This window comes from Cnephaeus nilssonii, assembly GCF_951640355.1.
Source record: "Cnephaeus nilssonii genome assembly, chromosome: 21".
Taxonomy (NCBI): Eukaryota; Metazoa; Chordata; class Mammalia; order Chiroptera; family Vespertilionidae; genus Cnephaeus; species Cnephaeus nilssonii.
Window position 1 is genome coordinate 24,989,084 of NC_137092.1, and position 18,135 is coordinate 25,007,218.

An 18,135-nucleotide genomic window follows, 5' to 3' on the forward strand; every position below is an offset into this window, starting at 1 on the left:
CAAACGATTCGGTGTATGCCAAATTGTGAAAATTTCTCGTAATTGTTTGCAGCATTTCCTATGGAAAATTTACAATGAGGTCTGGATGAACTGCAGCCACCGATGCTGAGTATTCCCAGGCCTGGCCCCAAGTACAACCCGAGGAAATATTTTCGGTTTCCTTCCATTCTCCTAAGGATACAGCTTGGAAACAGCCTTTGCCCCCGCGCTTCCTGCCCCGACCTGTTGGAGCTGTGTTGGAACGAGGGTGGTGGCGGGAAGGGAGCCCGAGGGGTTCCGCACACCTTGCTACCTTGCTCGTTGCTGGCGCAGAGTTTCCAGCTCCCTGGATCTGCGTCTCGGGATGCGATGGGGGTGGCGGTGGGCGGATCAGCCTGTGTCTGGCTGCCTGGCGGGCTTTGCTAAGAAGCACCTTGAGGGTCAGGTGCTATGATAGTTATTATCATAATAAATGCTTAAGTGCCGAAGAGGGTGCATACAGCTCAGTCAGACACAATTACCACCCACGCTTTACTAGACTGAAAACATATGTGAAAATCTGAGTAAGATGACTCGGTTTTAGATGTGTTTACGGAGGGCTCGGGGTAAACTTGGTAGAGAGAACCCCGGCCGACAGAGACAAGGATTTCTGGGCATTGGAGTGAGGGGACAAAGAGAGGACGGGACAAAACCTTGAAGAGAGGTCCCTAGTTTGGAAAGAGTGCAGTACAAATGAAGAGACGAATAAGAGAAATGGATGGGACCTGGCGCCCATGATAGAGTCAGGGAGAGAGGGGGCCTGCCGGTCTTGATTCCTAGAGCCTATGAGGCTTCAGGTCTGTTCAGGGTCCCAGTCAGATTTGTTTCTGTATTTTCTGGTACAATGATCCCTTAAGGCCAGGTCCCAGGTCCATGGTGAAATGAGGAAAACGTGGATGATGTGATGAGTGTTTGACAAAACCCAATATATATTAAGTAAATATATACAGAATATCACATTTGACAAAATAAACCCTTGGCAACTCCCCTTTCTGAAATCTTGCTTCTTCACGAAGTCCCAGTGTCTAAGCACCAAGTGCAGCCTCACTGTTAGGCATGAGGCGATGTTTATTAAAGGAATGAAATAGGTGTATAGCTCATTGACCAAGGAGAGAACAAGGAGGGGGGGAAAGGAACAAGAATCAGTAAAACAAAATCGATCAATGAGGCGCTTTGGCGAGAAAGGGGATTTATCAGGAGGGACAAAGAAAATCTGCAACATGACAGGCAAAGAGTTTGCTACCTTTGTTATATAAATAAGCCATGATAATTTATAATAAAAAACATGGTGCCCATTAGGTAAATGGACAGAGATCATGAACAGACAGACCACTATCAAAATAGAAATAAAATAGGAAACCAGCACAGGACACTTTTCAACCCTTCCTTCCTTACACACCTGACCCATCCCCTAATTTTTATTTCCCTTCACTGTTTTCTGTAGCTGTCCTTAACAAATATCACTCTCAGGATTCTCTCTGTATTTCTTATTTATTTTCTTTCCCTCCAACTTGCATGAGAACTCCAGGAGGGCTGCAATATCTATTGGTTTCGTATATCCTGTTACCCCCTGTGCCTAGAACAGGGCCTGGCATATAGTAGATGCTTATTATCTATTTGTTGAGTGAATGGACTGTTAATAAAAAGGGAATGTCCAAGACCTTTATCTTTACACTTCCATCACTTGCTTTTGTATCAAGGCTCCCTGATGGAAACTAGAGAACATAGTCATGAAATTTGCTGCTGGCCCAGAATTTGGAAAAATATCAAGTACATTACAAAATGAAAATGAGAAAATTCTAGGCATAAAATTGAACAAAACTAAACATAGAGGAAGGAAAGTATACTAAAATTCTTTTTAGAATGTCCTCTTCTTTGAAGTGTATTCTAGCCTTGTATTAAGGTCTATTAATCTAAATAAGTCATTGTATTATAAATTATCAAAAAATGCTAGTTTTAGTCGGGGCTTCTGTGGAGAAAAGCATCCCCTCCAGGAACGGGGAAGAGAGTGTCTGCTAAATGTCGGTATTTGTATTTTAAGGCACATCCAGACATGTGGGAACACGTGGGGTCCTTTGAATGGTACAAACACATCTAGGAATTTCCTGAAGTTTAAGAAAACATTCATTCATTTGTGCATTGAAAAGCATTAAACACCTACTAAATACAGACACTGAGCCAGATACCAGGGCTTCATTTTTCCTTTTCTAAAGCATGAGAGTGCTTTTGGCCTGTTTGAAGAGCAGAATCAAGTGAAGATATTTGCCCAGCTTCATTTCACAAATAAATTTAAAAAATATTTCTGCCAATATTTAAAAATCAGTACATTTCAGACATAAAGCGAAATGTCTCTCTTCTTTAAGAATCTAAGTGGGAATGCTATCTACAGGAGGCATCGTTTCTGTGGCAAGATTGGCTAGGGGGGTTGTACAGCTTCTCCCTTTAGCCCTTTCGGCAGAGTCCCCTCTGCTCCCTGTCGCCTTATTCCTAGCCTGGCAGCGCCCTTTGGCAACCAGTGGTGTGCCCATGGTAGTGGCTGGGCAGAAATTGGTCACAGAATAAGACAGCCAGGCACAAGCTGTATGAGGCCCATTTTGTTCAGCTCTGTAGCAGGAATAATCTGAAATTGGAAGCATAAAGATTTTTTCTCAGTAGTGAGATTAAGTAATAATTGGTTTTCGGGAAGTTAGTCTAAATTTGGGAGATGATTTGAGAGAGGCCATGTTGCAAATGCATCAGTGACAAAAGGGGTCATTCCATGCAAAAGGGCAAACTCCCCTCATTCTCTGGGTGTGAGTGTTGGGAAGATACTGAGCTAAGTGCAGTGCAGCTAAGTGTTGAGCTCAGTGCGGTTTGGTAACTTCAAGGTCCTGCAGACAAGGCTGGACAGAGTGTCTTCATGGAATTATCACATAATGCAGACACAGGAGGCCAATGAACTCCCCAGACATGAGGCCCATAGGTTCTTTCACTCCAACCAGCATGACCTTGGGGGTTGACAAAAAACCATGTGAGAGAGAGGAAGGTAGATTGACAATAGGTTTGTAACCTGTTGGGCAAGTTCCAGAGTGGAGATGCTGGTTGAAGACCTCCCTTGCTGGAACTGTAATGTATCTCCAAGGATGACTGTGACTTTAAAGGAAGAACATAGTTCTTTCAGAATAGAGCTTGGACAGAAGGAGAGGGAGGTGGTAAAAAAAAAAAAAAGATAATGACAAGGTTGTCTATTTTTAAAGTATTGCTCTAAATTAAATATATCATGAGCTGTCTTTATGAAGTTAACTATCACCAGCAAAAAGTTTGTTCAGAATAAGAAAGGCACAATGAAAAGTTTGTAATTGCAACTCCTCGCCAAAGGCATCCAGGGCACAGAGGGCTGAGTAACCACATAAGGATCGTTGGCTGGTGAATGTAGCTCTTTTACGTGCCTCACGATGTACTTGATAGAAATTTCACAGCACATGACAGCTGTGTGGCACATCTGTTTGAGATCCAAAACATCAGTCACACAAGCGTTCACTGGGAAAGATTCGCCTTGGCACCAGCTCTGTGAAATGCCCTGGGAGCTTGACTTGCGCACAAATTTAATAGGCTGTAAGTTTAATGAAATGTTAGGCTGCAACCATGGAGTTGTAATACCTGGTCTTGTTGGAAGCAGAGCTGTTCAAACCACACTCGAAATACTGTAATAAATCTGGTCATTTAAACAAACATATTGAAAATTTGTTCTTAGACAGGTAGTCTAGAAGGATCCAGAAATCATCACATGGGAAATGGTTGGAGGTCTTGGAGGTGACAGCCTTCCAGCTTAACCTGAAGAAAAAAAGATGAAGGAGGGAGATGCTATAGCTACTATCTTAAGATATTCAAAGGCTTGGCTGATGTAGTGCCTTATAGAACAATGTCTAAAATAAATGTCTGATGAATAAATAGATAAATGAAAAAGAGAGTAGGAGTGTGTGTGTGTGTGTGTGTGTGTGTGTGTGTGTGTGATTTTCCAAGGAAGAACAAGAATACACGGTAAAAATTACAGGGAGGGAGACAGATTTAAGACTCTATAAAAAATAATTTATAACAACCAGTACTGTCTAAAAAAGAACAGGAGATTGTACTAGATTAGAAAGGATTCAAGAAGGAATTGAATTTATAAAAAGAATGCTACGTTCAGTGGTAAACCAGATTCTTGAGAAGTGGGAGTCAAGTGGAAAGGTAAGGGTTTTGTGGTTGGGCAGGCCTGGGAGCAAATTTATCTTAGCCCATTTAGCTGTCTGATTTTGAGCAAGATACCTACTCCCTCTAAGCCTTCTGTGAAATGGGGATAGTAAAACTCAGGTTAAAGTGTTGTTGTGAGCTGATGCACCTAAAGTTCTGGGAATAGAGTGGGCTCTGGATTGATGTTAGTTGACTTGCCCTAGATTAGATGGCATCCAAAGTAGCATGTGAGTTCTAGGAGCTGTTGTAAGGAAGTCGCTTAGGAAGCTCCTAAGATTTGCGGAGTCACCTTTGTGTCTTCAGAGCCTGACTCGGCTTGCAAGGGGCAGCTGCTCAGTACGTCTGGGCATATTTGTTGAAGTTATTATCAGTGCTCTGGGTAAGTCATGGCCCTAGGCGCCCTCTAGAAACAGGCTCTCAGGAGGATTGCATGACCCATAGACACAGTGTGCCTGGCGAAAAGAAAGTGAGTTTTGGCATCAGACGGGTTCAAATTCCAGCTCTCCACTGGGTCAAGTGACTTCGCCTTTCAGAGCTGCACTTTTCCCATCCGAGGCAGTGCCTGTCCCATGGGAGGGAGGGAGGGAGGGAGGGACACAATAGTGTAGGCGAAGTACTAGATATTCTCTTCTCAGTGGGACCCTCTCACCAGCCCAGGGAGGCAGGTAATGCGTGTACATTTCTAAGAGAAGAGCCAGGATTCAGAGAGTTCAAGTAATTTGCCTCAGGAACTAGCAGAACTAGTATTTGATCCAATTCTTTTAACCTCAAGGCTCATCATCTTTCTCTTCTACGTGGTGATGAAACATTTTTTAGTATCTGCTCTGTGCCAGGTACTATGCTAAGTATTTCCACGTGTTACCTCATTGGCCGTGTAGGTCCCACATGGAGATGTCACTCCGTGAGTCTCTTTTGAACATCCACAGGGTAAGCTTCCCCAGACACTTGGGAAAGGTCATTCTTTATGGGGCTATGGTTCTCTTTGATACGTGGCTTTGGGAGGGACATGCCAGGCACAGTGAGTGGGGCAGGAGATACCTGTCCAGACAGTCATAATATTAGCTCCTCAGCATGGACCATCACTGGAGGAACAGATGCTGTGTTGTGTGTCTTGAAAAGATGAAGCCACCAGCTGTTAGACAGCTGTGCCACTGTCCACATGCTGGTAGTCCTCAGGTCTCCAGCCCATACACTTTTTCTATAGGGTTGCATGGGGTTTTAAAAATGAACTTCTTGCAAATATTTAATTCAGAAATTTTCACATAAAAACACATAAGACTTTTGAGGAAATGGACAGTTGGGTAACCCTGGACTCAAGTTCTCCCACTAGCACTGTGTAACTGCTCCTTCCTTTAGATGAGTGAGAACTCTCACAGTCCTCACCCGGCTCCTTTCACTTCCTCCTCTTACTCCATCAAGTAGCTGGAACTAAGCTGTAGACCCCATGCATAACTTACATTAATAATACAGCACCTGGGAGAATTGTCTCTGTGCTTTTTGCTAACGATGTTTTTCTTTGCCTGATCCCCAGTGTGTGATTGCAATGGGAAGTCCCAGCAATGTGTCTTTGATCGGGAACTTCACAGGCAGACAGGGCATGGATTCCGCTGCCTCAACTGCAATGACAACACCGGTGGCATTCACTGCGAGCGGTGCAAAGAAGGATTCTACAGGCAGAGAGAAAGAGACCGCTGTTTACCCTGCAACTGTAACTCCAAAGGTAGCTGGGGAAAAGGGAGAGGGAGAAGGGGAGGGAGGCAATGAGGGAGGGAGGGAGGGAGGGAGGGAGAGCGGGTTGGAGGGAGAAGCCAACAGGCCAGGAGAGAAGTGTTTAACTTCTAGAACAACTGGGAATCTAACCAGACACTGGTCTTTTTTTGTGTGTGTCAGTTTCAATCTGAAAAGAAATATGTTTTTCTGAAGTCTGAATTGTAGGAACCAGCTGGTGTCTTTAGGGCGCATTGATTTGAATTCTAGAACCAAGAGGCCCAGGATTACTTGTCCTGGCAGGTGACAGTCTTTGACCCCTGGACAAAGGAAGCTCACACTCTCCCAGTGATAGCTTCTCATATCTGCAACCATCCCTTTGCCCAGCCTCTAAAACACTAAAGGATTAGAAACGTCTGTTTCTGGTGCTATGCTAGGTGCTAGGGATATAACGTGGTACCAGTAGAAAAGATGGACAATTAAGTAGTCTTTCAAATGGTTGTTAACAAGAAAAAATAGAGTTAACAAATAGGACGCACCTAACAGGGTGGCTGGCTCATAGGCCGGCTGTTTATTGTTGTTTTGCTGACCATACCACCTGGAGCTATATTCACAGAACTGTAGGGAGTTTTGTGCACAGACGCACGCAATGCCCTGGATTCATTGTGGGCAAACAGTAGGACAAGCTAGTAAAAATAAAGAGAGACAGGTAGTTCTGCTGAATAAGTTGAGTTTTTCTTTCTCATTGACCTTATTGTCTATTACCTTGGCAATGTCTGGTTCACTTCTTTGTTAGAAAGTGTTTAGTAGGCCGAAACCGGTTTGGCTCAGTGGATAGAGCATCGGTCTGTGGACTGGAAGGTCCCAGGTTCGATTCCGGTCAAGGGCATGTACATTGGTTGCGGGCACATCCCCTGGTGGGGGTGTGCAGGAGGCAGCTGGTCGATGTCTCTCTCTCATTGATGTTTCTAGCTCTCTATCCCTCTCCCTTCCTCTCTGTGAAAAATCAATAAAATATATTTTAAAAAAAAAAAGAAAAGAAAGTGTTTAGTAGGATAATATGATAAATATGAAGCCACCTAAAGGCTATGGCCTAAATATGTGGCAGTGACTCAGTGTAGCTGCATGGAACCAATTCATAGCAGCAGCTCAACGCATCTGAAAATAGTAGATTGTGGTCCAGATATGAGTTGCTCATAGATTCTATTGGGGAGCCTCATAGGAAACAGGGGCGACCCTGTCGTGATACAGACCCATATCCCAGCAACCACTTCCCAGTCACCAGAGTTGCCCTGATGATGTGGTTTGAGTCAGGTTTGCTCAGCTTAGTGGTGGCGAATCAGTATCCAGAATCTTTTGGATTTAACAATTTTCCCTAAGAATCAAGGAATTTCATCAAGAAACCCTAAAAAAAAAAAAAAGTGATTCCATTTGAATGGGCATTTAACCTCTCTGAAGAGCCCACATCCCCTTAGGTTATGTAGCTTCACTGTGAGTCACTGGAGTTGGATCATCCCAGCAAAAAGATTGGTGAGAGTGTAATTAGAAATGTAATTGGCTCCGCTGGAAAGCCTGGCCTGAGGACAAGGTTATTGTCCCAAAGTAGGACAGGAGGCTGCTGCTGTGCTCAGAGACATGGTGACGAAGGACTGGCAATCCATTGCCCATCCAGCAACAATGAGCCTAACTCTTTTTGGGGAACAGCTATCCCAGACTAAGGGTGATCAGCCGGGTAGAAGGTGGAGCCCACCAATGACTTACATCTTGTACGATAGCTAGCATGCATTACTCGCTTTCTCTGTACCAGGCACTTTGCTAGGTGCTTTCATGCAGTAATTAATGTAATCCCCACAAATCACCTTGTGAAGAGGATGCTATTATTATTTCCATTTTACAAATGAAGTAGCAGAGGCTTAGAGAGAAAGGAGATGAAACTTGTAGAAGGTTGTAGAGCTATGTGGGTTCCAGCCCCAGGTGTGCTGACATCAAAGGTCATAATGTAGAGTATAGCGATGGGTTTTGGAGCCGGGCAACCCGGGTTCAAATCCTGGCACTGCCACTACTGTGTGTCCCGCTGGGCATGCCCCTTAAGGTCTCGCTGCCCCCAGTGTCCTCATCTGCAACAGGGTGATCATGCTATTTACATCACAGGATCGTGTGAGGATGAAATGATGTTTGTTAAGCACATGCTAGACAACTCAATACAGTAATGTCATTGTTTTTCTTATTAGGACAGAGGTCAGGGTCCCAATCAATTACATGCCAGCCTAGAAAGAAGCCTCAGTAAAGCAATTTGTTAATATTTTATTATTAACATCCTGAAATTGGCAGTAAATTTTTCAAATATTTTTTTAACAGTGGGGAAACTGAGAGCTAGAAGAATTAATTCATGGCCTAAGATTTCCCAGCAAGTGATTACAGGAGCTAAAGTTGTAACCCAGGTGTTCTGATCAGAAACTATTCCCTTTTACTCCCTCTGTGTGAAAGAAAAATATCAAAATATCAACAGCAGATAATTAGAGGTCAGGAAAAAAAAAATCATGCATATGATTTCCTAAGATCTGGGTAATGCTTTCTGTTTTTCCAGAACACTTTCTCATACTGTGTGTTCTTTATGTATGTATTTACACGCTCCACCCAGCGTTATAAATGTGAAGAGACTGAAGCTCCAGGGCCCGAGCTGCACAGATCACTAAACCAGTGGCACAAGATTAATTCCCAAAGTGATTTCTCAGCCTCTTAATCAAAGGATATTTTTCACTTTCAAATAATAACTTCACAAGGGACCTTGTTGTATATTCAGTTTCAAACGTGGGAGACTACATCTTCCCAAATAATGCTATCATCCCATGTATGGCAAAGGAAGCCAACAGCATGAATAATCCCTAGGCTGTTACAGATTTGGACTTCACATCAGTTTCTCATAATCAGAGCAACTAGACTTATTTTTATGTGATAACTTTGTGGACTCAGCAATCAGCCTATTATCTTTAATTCTTATAACCACATGTATAAGCCCAGATACCCTTTTGCAAATACTTTGAAATTCACTGTGTGTGCACGTGTGTTTATTCCTCCCATGACACCTAAATTCTTGAGATCTGTGTGGACATCAATGATATTAGACTTGTTCTCTTAATTTTACCATTTTTTTTACATACCTGACAGTGGGCTACTCAGTCTCTAACATTTGAGTTATTATTTAAAACATGTCTTAAATAATAATTACTTAATTATTATTACATAGAATTATTCCATAATAGTCATGTCATTTTTAAATGCAAGTGTATTCTTACACCCATTGGGTTCTCAAGAGGAATTATACCCTCTCGGTTTAAATTTCAGGAAATTTTAAATTTTAAACCGAGAGGGTATAATTGATAATTGATAACCGATAATCCTTTTAGAATACCTTCTTGAGTCCTCAAATGCATGTAGACTATATGTTCATAAGTTCTGAAAGTGCTTATTGGGACACAGACTGGAAACAGGAAGCTTTTCTCGTCTGTTCTTGAAACCCAGTTGTTCACAGCTCCTGAGAGTAGCTCTTGATGTAGGAACTGGGACAGGTGCTTTTATATCAATGAGACACTTTGGAAACGCAGTGCTATCACTTTGGACGTTTTGGAACATGAAATAAAGTCGTCCTGTTCATGGAAAGAGCCTGTGTACTTGGCAAGGCTTGAAGGAGGCCTAGAGATAATGTATAAACTACAATTCTTGCGCACCTACTATGCATCAGATACTGAATTAGGCACTTTACGTATTTCAGTTCAAGGTCTTAGGACAGCTCTCCAAGGTGCAGGTTGTTTCCCCTCTTCAAAGAAGTGATGAATGAGCAGTTTGCCCAAGGACACAAGCAAATAAGTGGCAGAGCTGGTATTTGAAGTGAGATCTGTTGGACTTCAAAGCCTGGGCTCTTTTCATGACCACCCCCCCCCCCCCCAGCGTCTAGAGCTGTGATCTATATATAATGTCCTAAGGAACACTGCGTTCCTCTAGATAATAATAAGTGTTGCCTGTAAGAATGTCAAATGATGTTTGGAAACACTGGCATTACAAAGTTAAGCTTTATGCCTACTGAATGTATTACGTTATAAATCTCTGCAAGATTTAGTCTGTACTATTTCCCAAACTCTTTGGAATACAGAGTGCCTATTTTTATGAGGTGACTGTTAATAACCCTCAGAAAGGTATTTTATAGAGTACCATTTGGGGGTTATTTGGGTCAAACCCAAAAGCAAAGTACAGTCTTCTTCATCCTATAAGATTAATTCATTTCTGAAAAACTGTAGAAGGAGTTTTCCAAAGTCAAAAGCATAAGTTCCATTCATTTGAATAGAAAAAATTATGTTTCTGAGTCCCAGATTGGCACCCATTTGTGTTAAAAAAAACAACTCAATTATATTAAAGAGATATTTCTCCTGTTGAATGTTCCTTATTAGAGTATAATTTTGTTTGTTTGTTTTTAGCTCTGTTTACTGTTGGTAGAGCATGGCTGTCTCTAAATGTCAAACCCAACAAACAACCTCTCTTCATTCTCGTCTTGTTCATTGTTCTCTGCCTTAGATCCTGAAAACTATCCTACCCTCCTCCTCCTTTAACTCTCCTGCAAAACTCTCCTTCCTGGCCTTCCTGTGTCCTGAGACTTCCCCTCTCTGGTCACCTCTTTCCTTAATGAATGGGGCTCCATTTCTAAGCCAGGCACTCACCCTGCCCTCTCTATCTGCTCCCAGAGTGAGCTCATGCTTCCTTGTTTGGCCTGTGAACTTCATCTGCAGCCTCTTTCTTGAGTTCCAGAATTACATTCCCACCTAATATGCCACTAGAAACTCAAGTTTCCTATGTCTAAACTAAACTCCCGATCTCCTCTTGATGATTCAACCCCAGATCCTGTTCTTCCTTTCCCTTCTCTTTGGTAAATAGCATCCCATTCCATCTCGTTGTGCCCTCCAAGACGTTGGTGCCACCCATGTGATCCCTGTCTCCCCAACCCCCCATTATCCATGTCCCAAAAGTCACCAAAGTCTGTTCCTTCTACATCCACAGTGGCTCTCCCAGGGTTTCCTCCCTCTTCTCCTCCCCAGACCTCTCTCCTCCAGGCTATCACGTCATGGCGGATTCCTTTCATGGGAGCCTGCTGGTCTTCCCCTTCCCAAGCCTCCCTGCAGATTGCTCTAGAGTTCTTTCTAAACCGCAGGTCTGATAGTTCCCTGTTACCCACAAATGGACCTTTTATCCTTCTGTTGGCATTTAATTCACTGATAGCTAGCATGAGCTAATATATATATATAAAGTGCCTAACTCAGCGTCTTGCATGTCATGGGTGCTCAAAAAATGCACTTTTAGACTATTATGCCTGAGGTCCCCCAAGTCTTCCAGAGTTGACATAGAATCTTTCATAGACTCTAACTCTGAATGTGGCTAATTTATTTCACGTTCCATATGTGGCATAAAAGCCTTTATATGGGTACAGATCCAATACCTTTATTGATTTGAATTGTAACTACTAGTGAATTAAAAGTTCATAGAAGGATAACGGATTTTTTTTTTTTCTAAAGGAGCAACTGGTTAGTGCTCTGTTGGCTGGCTAGAGAATGGATACCCTAATTATCACAGTGGAGCTATACAGGTTATTTTATAGTTCTACCAGCCACAGGAACATTTTAAAGTAGGTGAGGTGTACCTCTAGCCAGTTTCCACCTCATTGTTTGGCTCCCTCCTACGCACTTTCACAACAGCCCTTCTCTTTCTTGGCATGTGTGCATCACTTCAGCGACTTTCTGGGCCCCTTCTCTGGGTCGGGCTCGGTGCTGGGTGCTGGAGACACAGCCGAGAACATGAGCTAACTCATCCTAAGTAAGCAGGGCTAAGGACTGGAGTAGGGGTGGGATGGATATTTTAGATATGAGGGTCAGAGAAGATTTCTCTAGAGAAGTAATATTTAATCAACACCTGAGTGCTGAGAATGGGCCAACTTAGGGAAGTTCTGGGGCAACAGCATTCCAGGCCGAGGGAGCAGCAAGTGCAAATGCCCCGAGGAGGGAGGCAGTTTAGCACCTTCTAGGAACAGTGTGAAGAGCTGGGTGCTGGAGCCTAGGGAAGGCGGGTAGGAGATGAGGTAAGAGAGGTTTAGTCTTGCAGGCCATGGTACAGAGTTTGCATGTTATCCTGCTGATAGCGGGAAGCCACCGGAGAACTTAGACAAATCATATAATCTGAATTCCATTTTAGAAAGAGCACTCTGGCTTCTGTATAGAGACGGGAGTGTAGGGAGGCAAGGATGAGAGGCGGGGTCCAGGTGAACTCGGAGGCAGAAGGCGAGGTGATGGGTTCCGGAGGTGATGGAGTGGCACGTCTTGTAATCCTGAGCACCCCTTGTCTTTCACCAACGCTGCCTCTGAGAGGACTCAGTTACAAGGAAGAGCATGTCTATAAAAAATTAATCACAGGGCAAGGACTCTAGTGCACTAAACCGGGTAAGAGGCATACGTCCTTCGTTCCTCTCAAGGCGTGATGCTCCGACAACAAGAATTTCTGCCCCTCCAGGTTGCTAAAGATATTTTTGATTAAGAGGCCTTTTTGTCCTCTTTAAAAAAATCACACCACTCAAACACTAACCCTTCAAAGACGGCTTTTGCCGGCCAGGAATAAGGGAGAATGTGGCTCACTTCCTCTTGCCCACTTGTGCCAGGAGGCCATGCCCATTCACAGATGTCCTCCTGCTGAAGATCTTGAGGATCTGACAAACTTTTAAAAAGCAGTGGCTTACACACTACTTGGTGTTGAAAGGAGGCAGATAGATGTATTAAAACACTTTCAGGAGTAATTTCCACTCATTTCCCGGGAGAAGACATCCTTTGCTGTTAAAACTCTCCCTGGTGGGCAGATGCAAGCTCAGGTGATGTGGGAATTGCTTGAGGGAGCAGGTGGTGGTTATTGCATAGTATTTATTGTCCCCCCGAGTGCTCTCTAACAGCATATAAATTACCTATTTTCTCCTCCTCTTCCCTTTCCCCTACCTTGTCGGTTACAGGTTCTCTTAGCGCTCGATGTGACAACTCTGGACGGTGCAGCTGTAAGCCAGGTGTGACAGGAGACAGGTGTGACCGATGTCTGCCAGGCTTCCACACACTCACTGATGCCGGGTGCACCCAAGACCAAAGGCTGCTGTAAGTACCGTGCCCACCATTGCTGCCTCTGCCATGAATAGTGACAATTACATTAACCATGTGACCACTTACAGTTCCTGAGCACCTGTTGTGTGCCAGACACTGCTTTGAGAACTTCATGTGGGTTATCTCAACCCTCACAATAACCTTAAGAAGTTGGGATTACCATTATACTCATGTTAAAGATAAGAAATTTATTCCACGAGAGGTTAAATAAATTGCCCCACGTTACTAGGGAAGGTGGATGTAATAGTCAAGCCCAGAGACTTGGCTCAGGAACCCATGTTCTGCACCCTGCCAATTGCCCCCTTTAGATGAACAACGATGGGGGTAAGAATCTTCAGATTCCTACCTGAGACCTGTTCCAACCCAATGAGCTTGGAGTAGAGAATTTTTGTGTATAACTTTAATCTCCATTAGTTTGAAGCACCTTCTGTCCCTCCTCACATTCTTCTCTGGAAGAAGGTGGAGCGTGCATTATAAGTCACATATCCAGTCCGCAGAGATGCAGAGCGGGCAGGGCGCTGGCGTGGCTTAGAGGAGGGGGAGCTTGGCAGTGAAGCCATTAGTTAGAAGGCTGCCTGCGGAGGGTGTGTGTCCCCTTGCCGGTTTGGGAAGATCCCTCCAGCCATGCTCGGTCTGCCCCCGTCATCACTCTCCCATGTTCTCTTACCCTCTGGGCCTTTGCATAGATTGTTCTCTTCCAGCCTCCCTGCCCCTTTTCGATGATCTTCAGAGACCCTTCCCTGGGCCCCATCTCCTTTTCGTAACCTTCCTAAAACACAAGTAGATCGTATCACTTCTCTGCTTGCAGTCCTCTGTTAGCTCCCTTTCCCACTCAGAATGAGTCCAGACTTCTCATCAGAGCCAGTAGGGCCCTGCGAGATCCTTCCCCAACCTCAGTCATAGTCTCCCCCCGGCTCCCCGCACTAGCCTTCCTTCCCTCCTCCAAAGGAGCCAAGTGTAGGTGACCTCGGCCTTGGCCTAGAGCACTGCCCTTTCCCACCCCCCACCCCAGCCACACAGAGCTTCCTGGGGCTCCATCCCCACCACATCCATCTCCTCACAGAGGCCTTCCCTGTCCAGTCCCCCCTCCTCCGTGTTCTGACTCTGCTATTCTACTTCAAATCTCTCATTTTCTATATGTGCTCGTCTGTCTGTCTCTCTCACTAGAATCTGAGCCCCATTATGACTCTGTCTTGTTCACTGCTGCATCCTGTAGGAGGCACATAGAGGGTGTTCCAGCTCGACTACAGCTGCCCCCTGCTTTACTGTCCCTGAGACTCCCAGACAACAGGGGTATTCCCCATGTCTTAGTATCCCAGGCTTAGCAGCCAGTGGATGTTGTATAATGTCCATCAAAGGGTCTAGATAAATAGTACGGAGGGGCTAAGACAGGGAGGAGACCATGGGAATTAAAGGTGAAAATTGGCAAAGAAATCTTCAGGAAGCCTGATAGGACTTGGCAGCTGGTTGGATGAGGAATGTAAGGGAGAGGAAGGAGTCAAGTTCAAGTCTGGGCAGGATTTGGATGGGATCATAGGGCAGTCAGAGGAGGAGCAGATCAGTAGAGTATAGATGACACTTGGTTTTGGATCCATGAGCTAACTACATAATTGTGTTCCAGACTGAGTGACAGAGACCCATGCTTTGACTGTCAGGGACCAATCGCTAGTCAAAGCCCTGGTCTGCACAAGACAAGGAGATTGTGCCAACATTAAATAATGAAGAACTTTATTGAGAAAGTCTTGCCAAAAAAAAAAAAAAAATCAGCCAAACTCAGCAATTCCACTCAAGAGATATGAAAACATGTATCTTCACAGAAACTAGTACACACATGTTCAATGGATAAACAAAGTATAGTATTCCCACATGATAGGATTTTATTCAGCCCTAAAGAAACAAAGTACTGATACATGGCATGACATGGATGGACCTTGAAAACATACTAAGTGAAAGAAGCCAGACACAAAAGTCTACATATTGTATGCTTCCATTCATAGGAAATGTGCAGAAGAGGCACATCCACAGAGACAGGAAGCTGACTAGTGGCTGCCTCGGGCTGGGGTAGGACATGGAGCGGGATTGCTAACGGGCACCGGGCTTCTTTTTGGAGTGATGAAAATATTCTAAAATTGTGGTGATGGATGTTCAACTCTGAGAATCTACTAAAAACTATTGTACATGTTAAATGGGTGAATTACATAGCTTGTGAATTATCCTACCTAATAAAATGGTAATATGTAAATTACCATCACTCCGCTACGCCCACGATTGGGCCAGAGGGAGGCGCAGGGGGCGGGACTCGGGGTGGCTGGGGTAGCCGAATGGGCCGGCAGGACGCTGAGCTCGCGTTGCCAGTGGCGGCACAAGCTCAGCATCTGCGCCATGGCTGTGCTGTGGAACAGAAGGGGCCTCTGGGGCAGTGAGCTCACGTCTCGCCGCGGACCATCAAAAGCGGGGGAGCTGGGTGCCTGTCTGCTCCGGCACCAGAGGACAGGCACCCGGCTCCCCCGCGATCAAAAGCAAAAGCGTGTAGGGGACCCTACACGTGCATGATTCAATCATGCACTGGGCCTCTAGTATCTCAATAAAAGGGTTACCCAAAGAAAAGAACTAAATGAATTAAAATAGCAAATAGATGGAATTAATCATAATAAAAGCAGATGTCATTGAATTAAACAATGGAGAAACAAATACTTTAAAAAAAAAATCAACTGAACCAAACAGTCAACCAAACTAGACAGCTTAGTGATGAGTTTGGCTTATATCCTGGCACAAAGCACCTCCTCTCTTTAGGGGTAGGTAGCAAACAGGTCATGGCCCGGCTGCTACCCAGACCACACTGGAGTAGCTCAGGCATAGACAAATGAGTCTGTACAGAGTCGGCGAGGCATGAGCGTGGACAGGGATAGTTAAGAGAGGCCTCACTGAAGAGGAAAGATTTGCTCAAGTCGGTGACATTGGCTGACGAGCACTTGATCTTTATGTGTAAAGTTGCAAAGCGTTTGGAAACACATCCCTAACTTTTGTTTTCTTCTTTCCCAGAGACCCCACGTGTGACTGTGACCCAGCTGGCGTCTCGGGGCCCTGTGACTCAGGCCGCTGTGTCTGTAAGCCGGCTGTCACCGGGGAGCGCTGTGATAGGTCTGTGAACGCGGGCCCTATGGACACAGCAGGGGGAGGCCCTTGGCCACTAGCATAAATCATCCTCTAGTGCAATTATGGGAAAGAGACACTTAACAGATGTTGATGACCTTCTTCCTGTCCTCTGTCCTCAAAAACAAAGCTTAAAAAAGGAATACAATTGAGCCCCCAAATCTCACTGGACTCCATGCGTTTGGCTGTGGCTTTTTCTCTTCGTTTGCACCACAGGAGAGGCACAGGGCCCCAGTGAGCGCCCTTGCCAGCTGGCTCCGAATCCCAGGTGCTCAGCTACCAGGTGGTGTGCAGTGACGAGGTCACATGACTCATCTTGCTCCCAGGAAAGGCCTGACCTAATTAAACACGTTGGGAAAATTCTTGTAAGAGGGAATATCACAGTGTATGTCCATATTTAACCATCGTGTGCAGAAAAGGACCCGCCCAGGGATGGCATGGTGGCTGCGTGCACACACATGAACGGGGGAGATGTAAGAGCACGCAGGCCCCATGCCAAGCTTGGGCAGGTGGCCCCAAGAGAAGAGACCCACCCTCAGCTGCTGCAGTAGGACATTCCTGTGTAGACACTGCTCAGACCTAAAGCTCTGTCCTCCTCTCCCCGCCCTCCGAGACTGGCGAGCAGAGGGCTGTGGCGAGGCCCCAGGGGTAAAGGCTTCCTCCTCGTTTCCTCACAAGTAAGAAAGCAGTTCTTTGGCATCCTGCCAATCACTCCTACCTGGGCAGAGGAAATGCCAGGCACATTCCAATCTCGCTTTTCAAGGGGGTTCTTTGCTGCTGAGGTGGGGAGAAGGAAACGCAGCTTCAGAGTTAAAAGAGGAGTCACTTCTTGAAAACGTTTTTAATTTCAAAATATAACACAGAAATAGAGAGCCACATGAAACCAATGTTGTCAGCACCACCAATTGTAGGAAATAGCCCTTGGCTGAAAATGTGGCATCCCAAGGACACCCACCCTCCTCGCTCCTCCCTGGAAGCGACCACTATTCTGACTTCTAGGGTGATGGCTTCCTTACTTTTCTTCATGATTTGTTATGCAAATGCATTCCTGTAAACACTAGTAGTTAGTGTTGCCTGATTCTCTTCACTTTCCACCCCTCCTTTGTCATGCCCTCTCTGCCCTTTCAGGACCTCCCTCCCTCCCTCCCTCCCTCCCTCCCTCCCTCCCTCCCTCCCTCCTTCCCTCCTTCCCTCCTTCCCTCCTTCCTTTCCTCCCTCCCTTCTTCCCTCCCTCCCTCCCTTCCTCCCTCCTTGCTTCTTTCCTTCCTTGTTTTTAAATTTCTTTTAATCTACAGTTTCCTCCATAGAAACCATGATTTTTTTAAAAAACCCTTGTCCTATAGAGAAAAAGCCATGCTTATTTACTTACTGCTGTTCTCTGAAGCATCCCAGCCAACTTGCTTTTCTGGGATTTTGCACAATGAGCATACTCCCGACCTATGGTCCAGTGAGTTAGACCACATGGATTAGAAAGAAACGTGTTTGAGTTTGCATCTTGCCTCAGCCACTTACCAGCTGAATGAACAAGCTTCTTACCCTCTCTTGGTCTCTTCACCTAAGAAAGTTGGAAATAACCATTGCTATCTCATAGGGAAGTGGGGAGGATTAAATGAGAGAGCACACATCAGGGGCCTGGCATATCATTTGAAGTGTTAAATAAATGATACTTGAAACTATCGTTATTTCATGTAGAAGGATGTAGTAAACTTGAACAGAGAAAAACATGAGTCCTCCCTAGCTTCCCCTGCCCTCTTCTCTGTGACCCCAACATCTGGGACTTGGGTGGCAGCTGTGGTCCTCAGAGAAGCCCCTGGAAAGCTCGGGCTGGGAGAGGGGTGGAGCTCTAGCCCACACTTTGCTTCTGTAG

At 45.0% G+C, this 18,135-nt stretch overlaps 1 protein-coding gene across 1 annotated transcript in view; it reads left to right on the forward strand.

The window, feature by feature from the left end:
- Nucleotides 1-18,135, forward strand: part of LAMC2 (laminin subunit gamma 2) — a 56,063-nt gene that overhangs the window by 12,562 nt on the left and 25,366 nt on the right. The window contains exons 2-4 of the mRNA XM_079761307.1: nt 5,762-5,950; nt 12,974-13,109; nt 16,158-16,256. Coding sequence (XP_079617433.1) covers nt 5,762-5,950; nt 12,974-13,109; nt 16,158-16,256 — 424 coding nt within the window. The remainder of the gene's footprint in view (nt 1-5,761; nt 5,951-12,973; nt 13,110-16,157; nt 16,257-18,135) is intronic.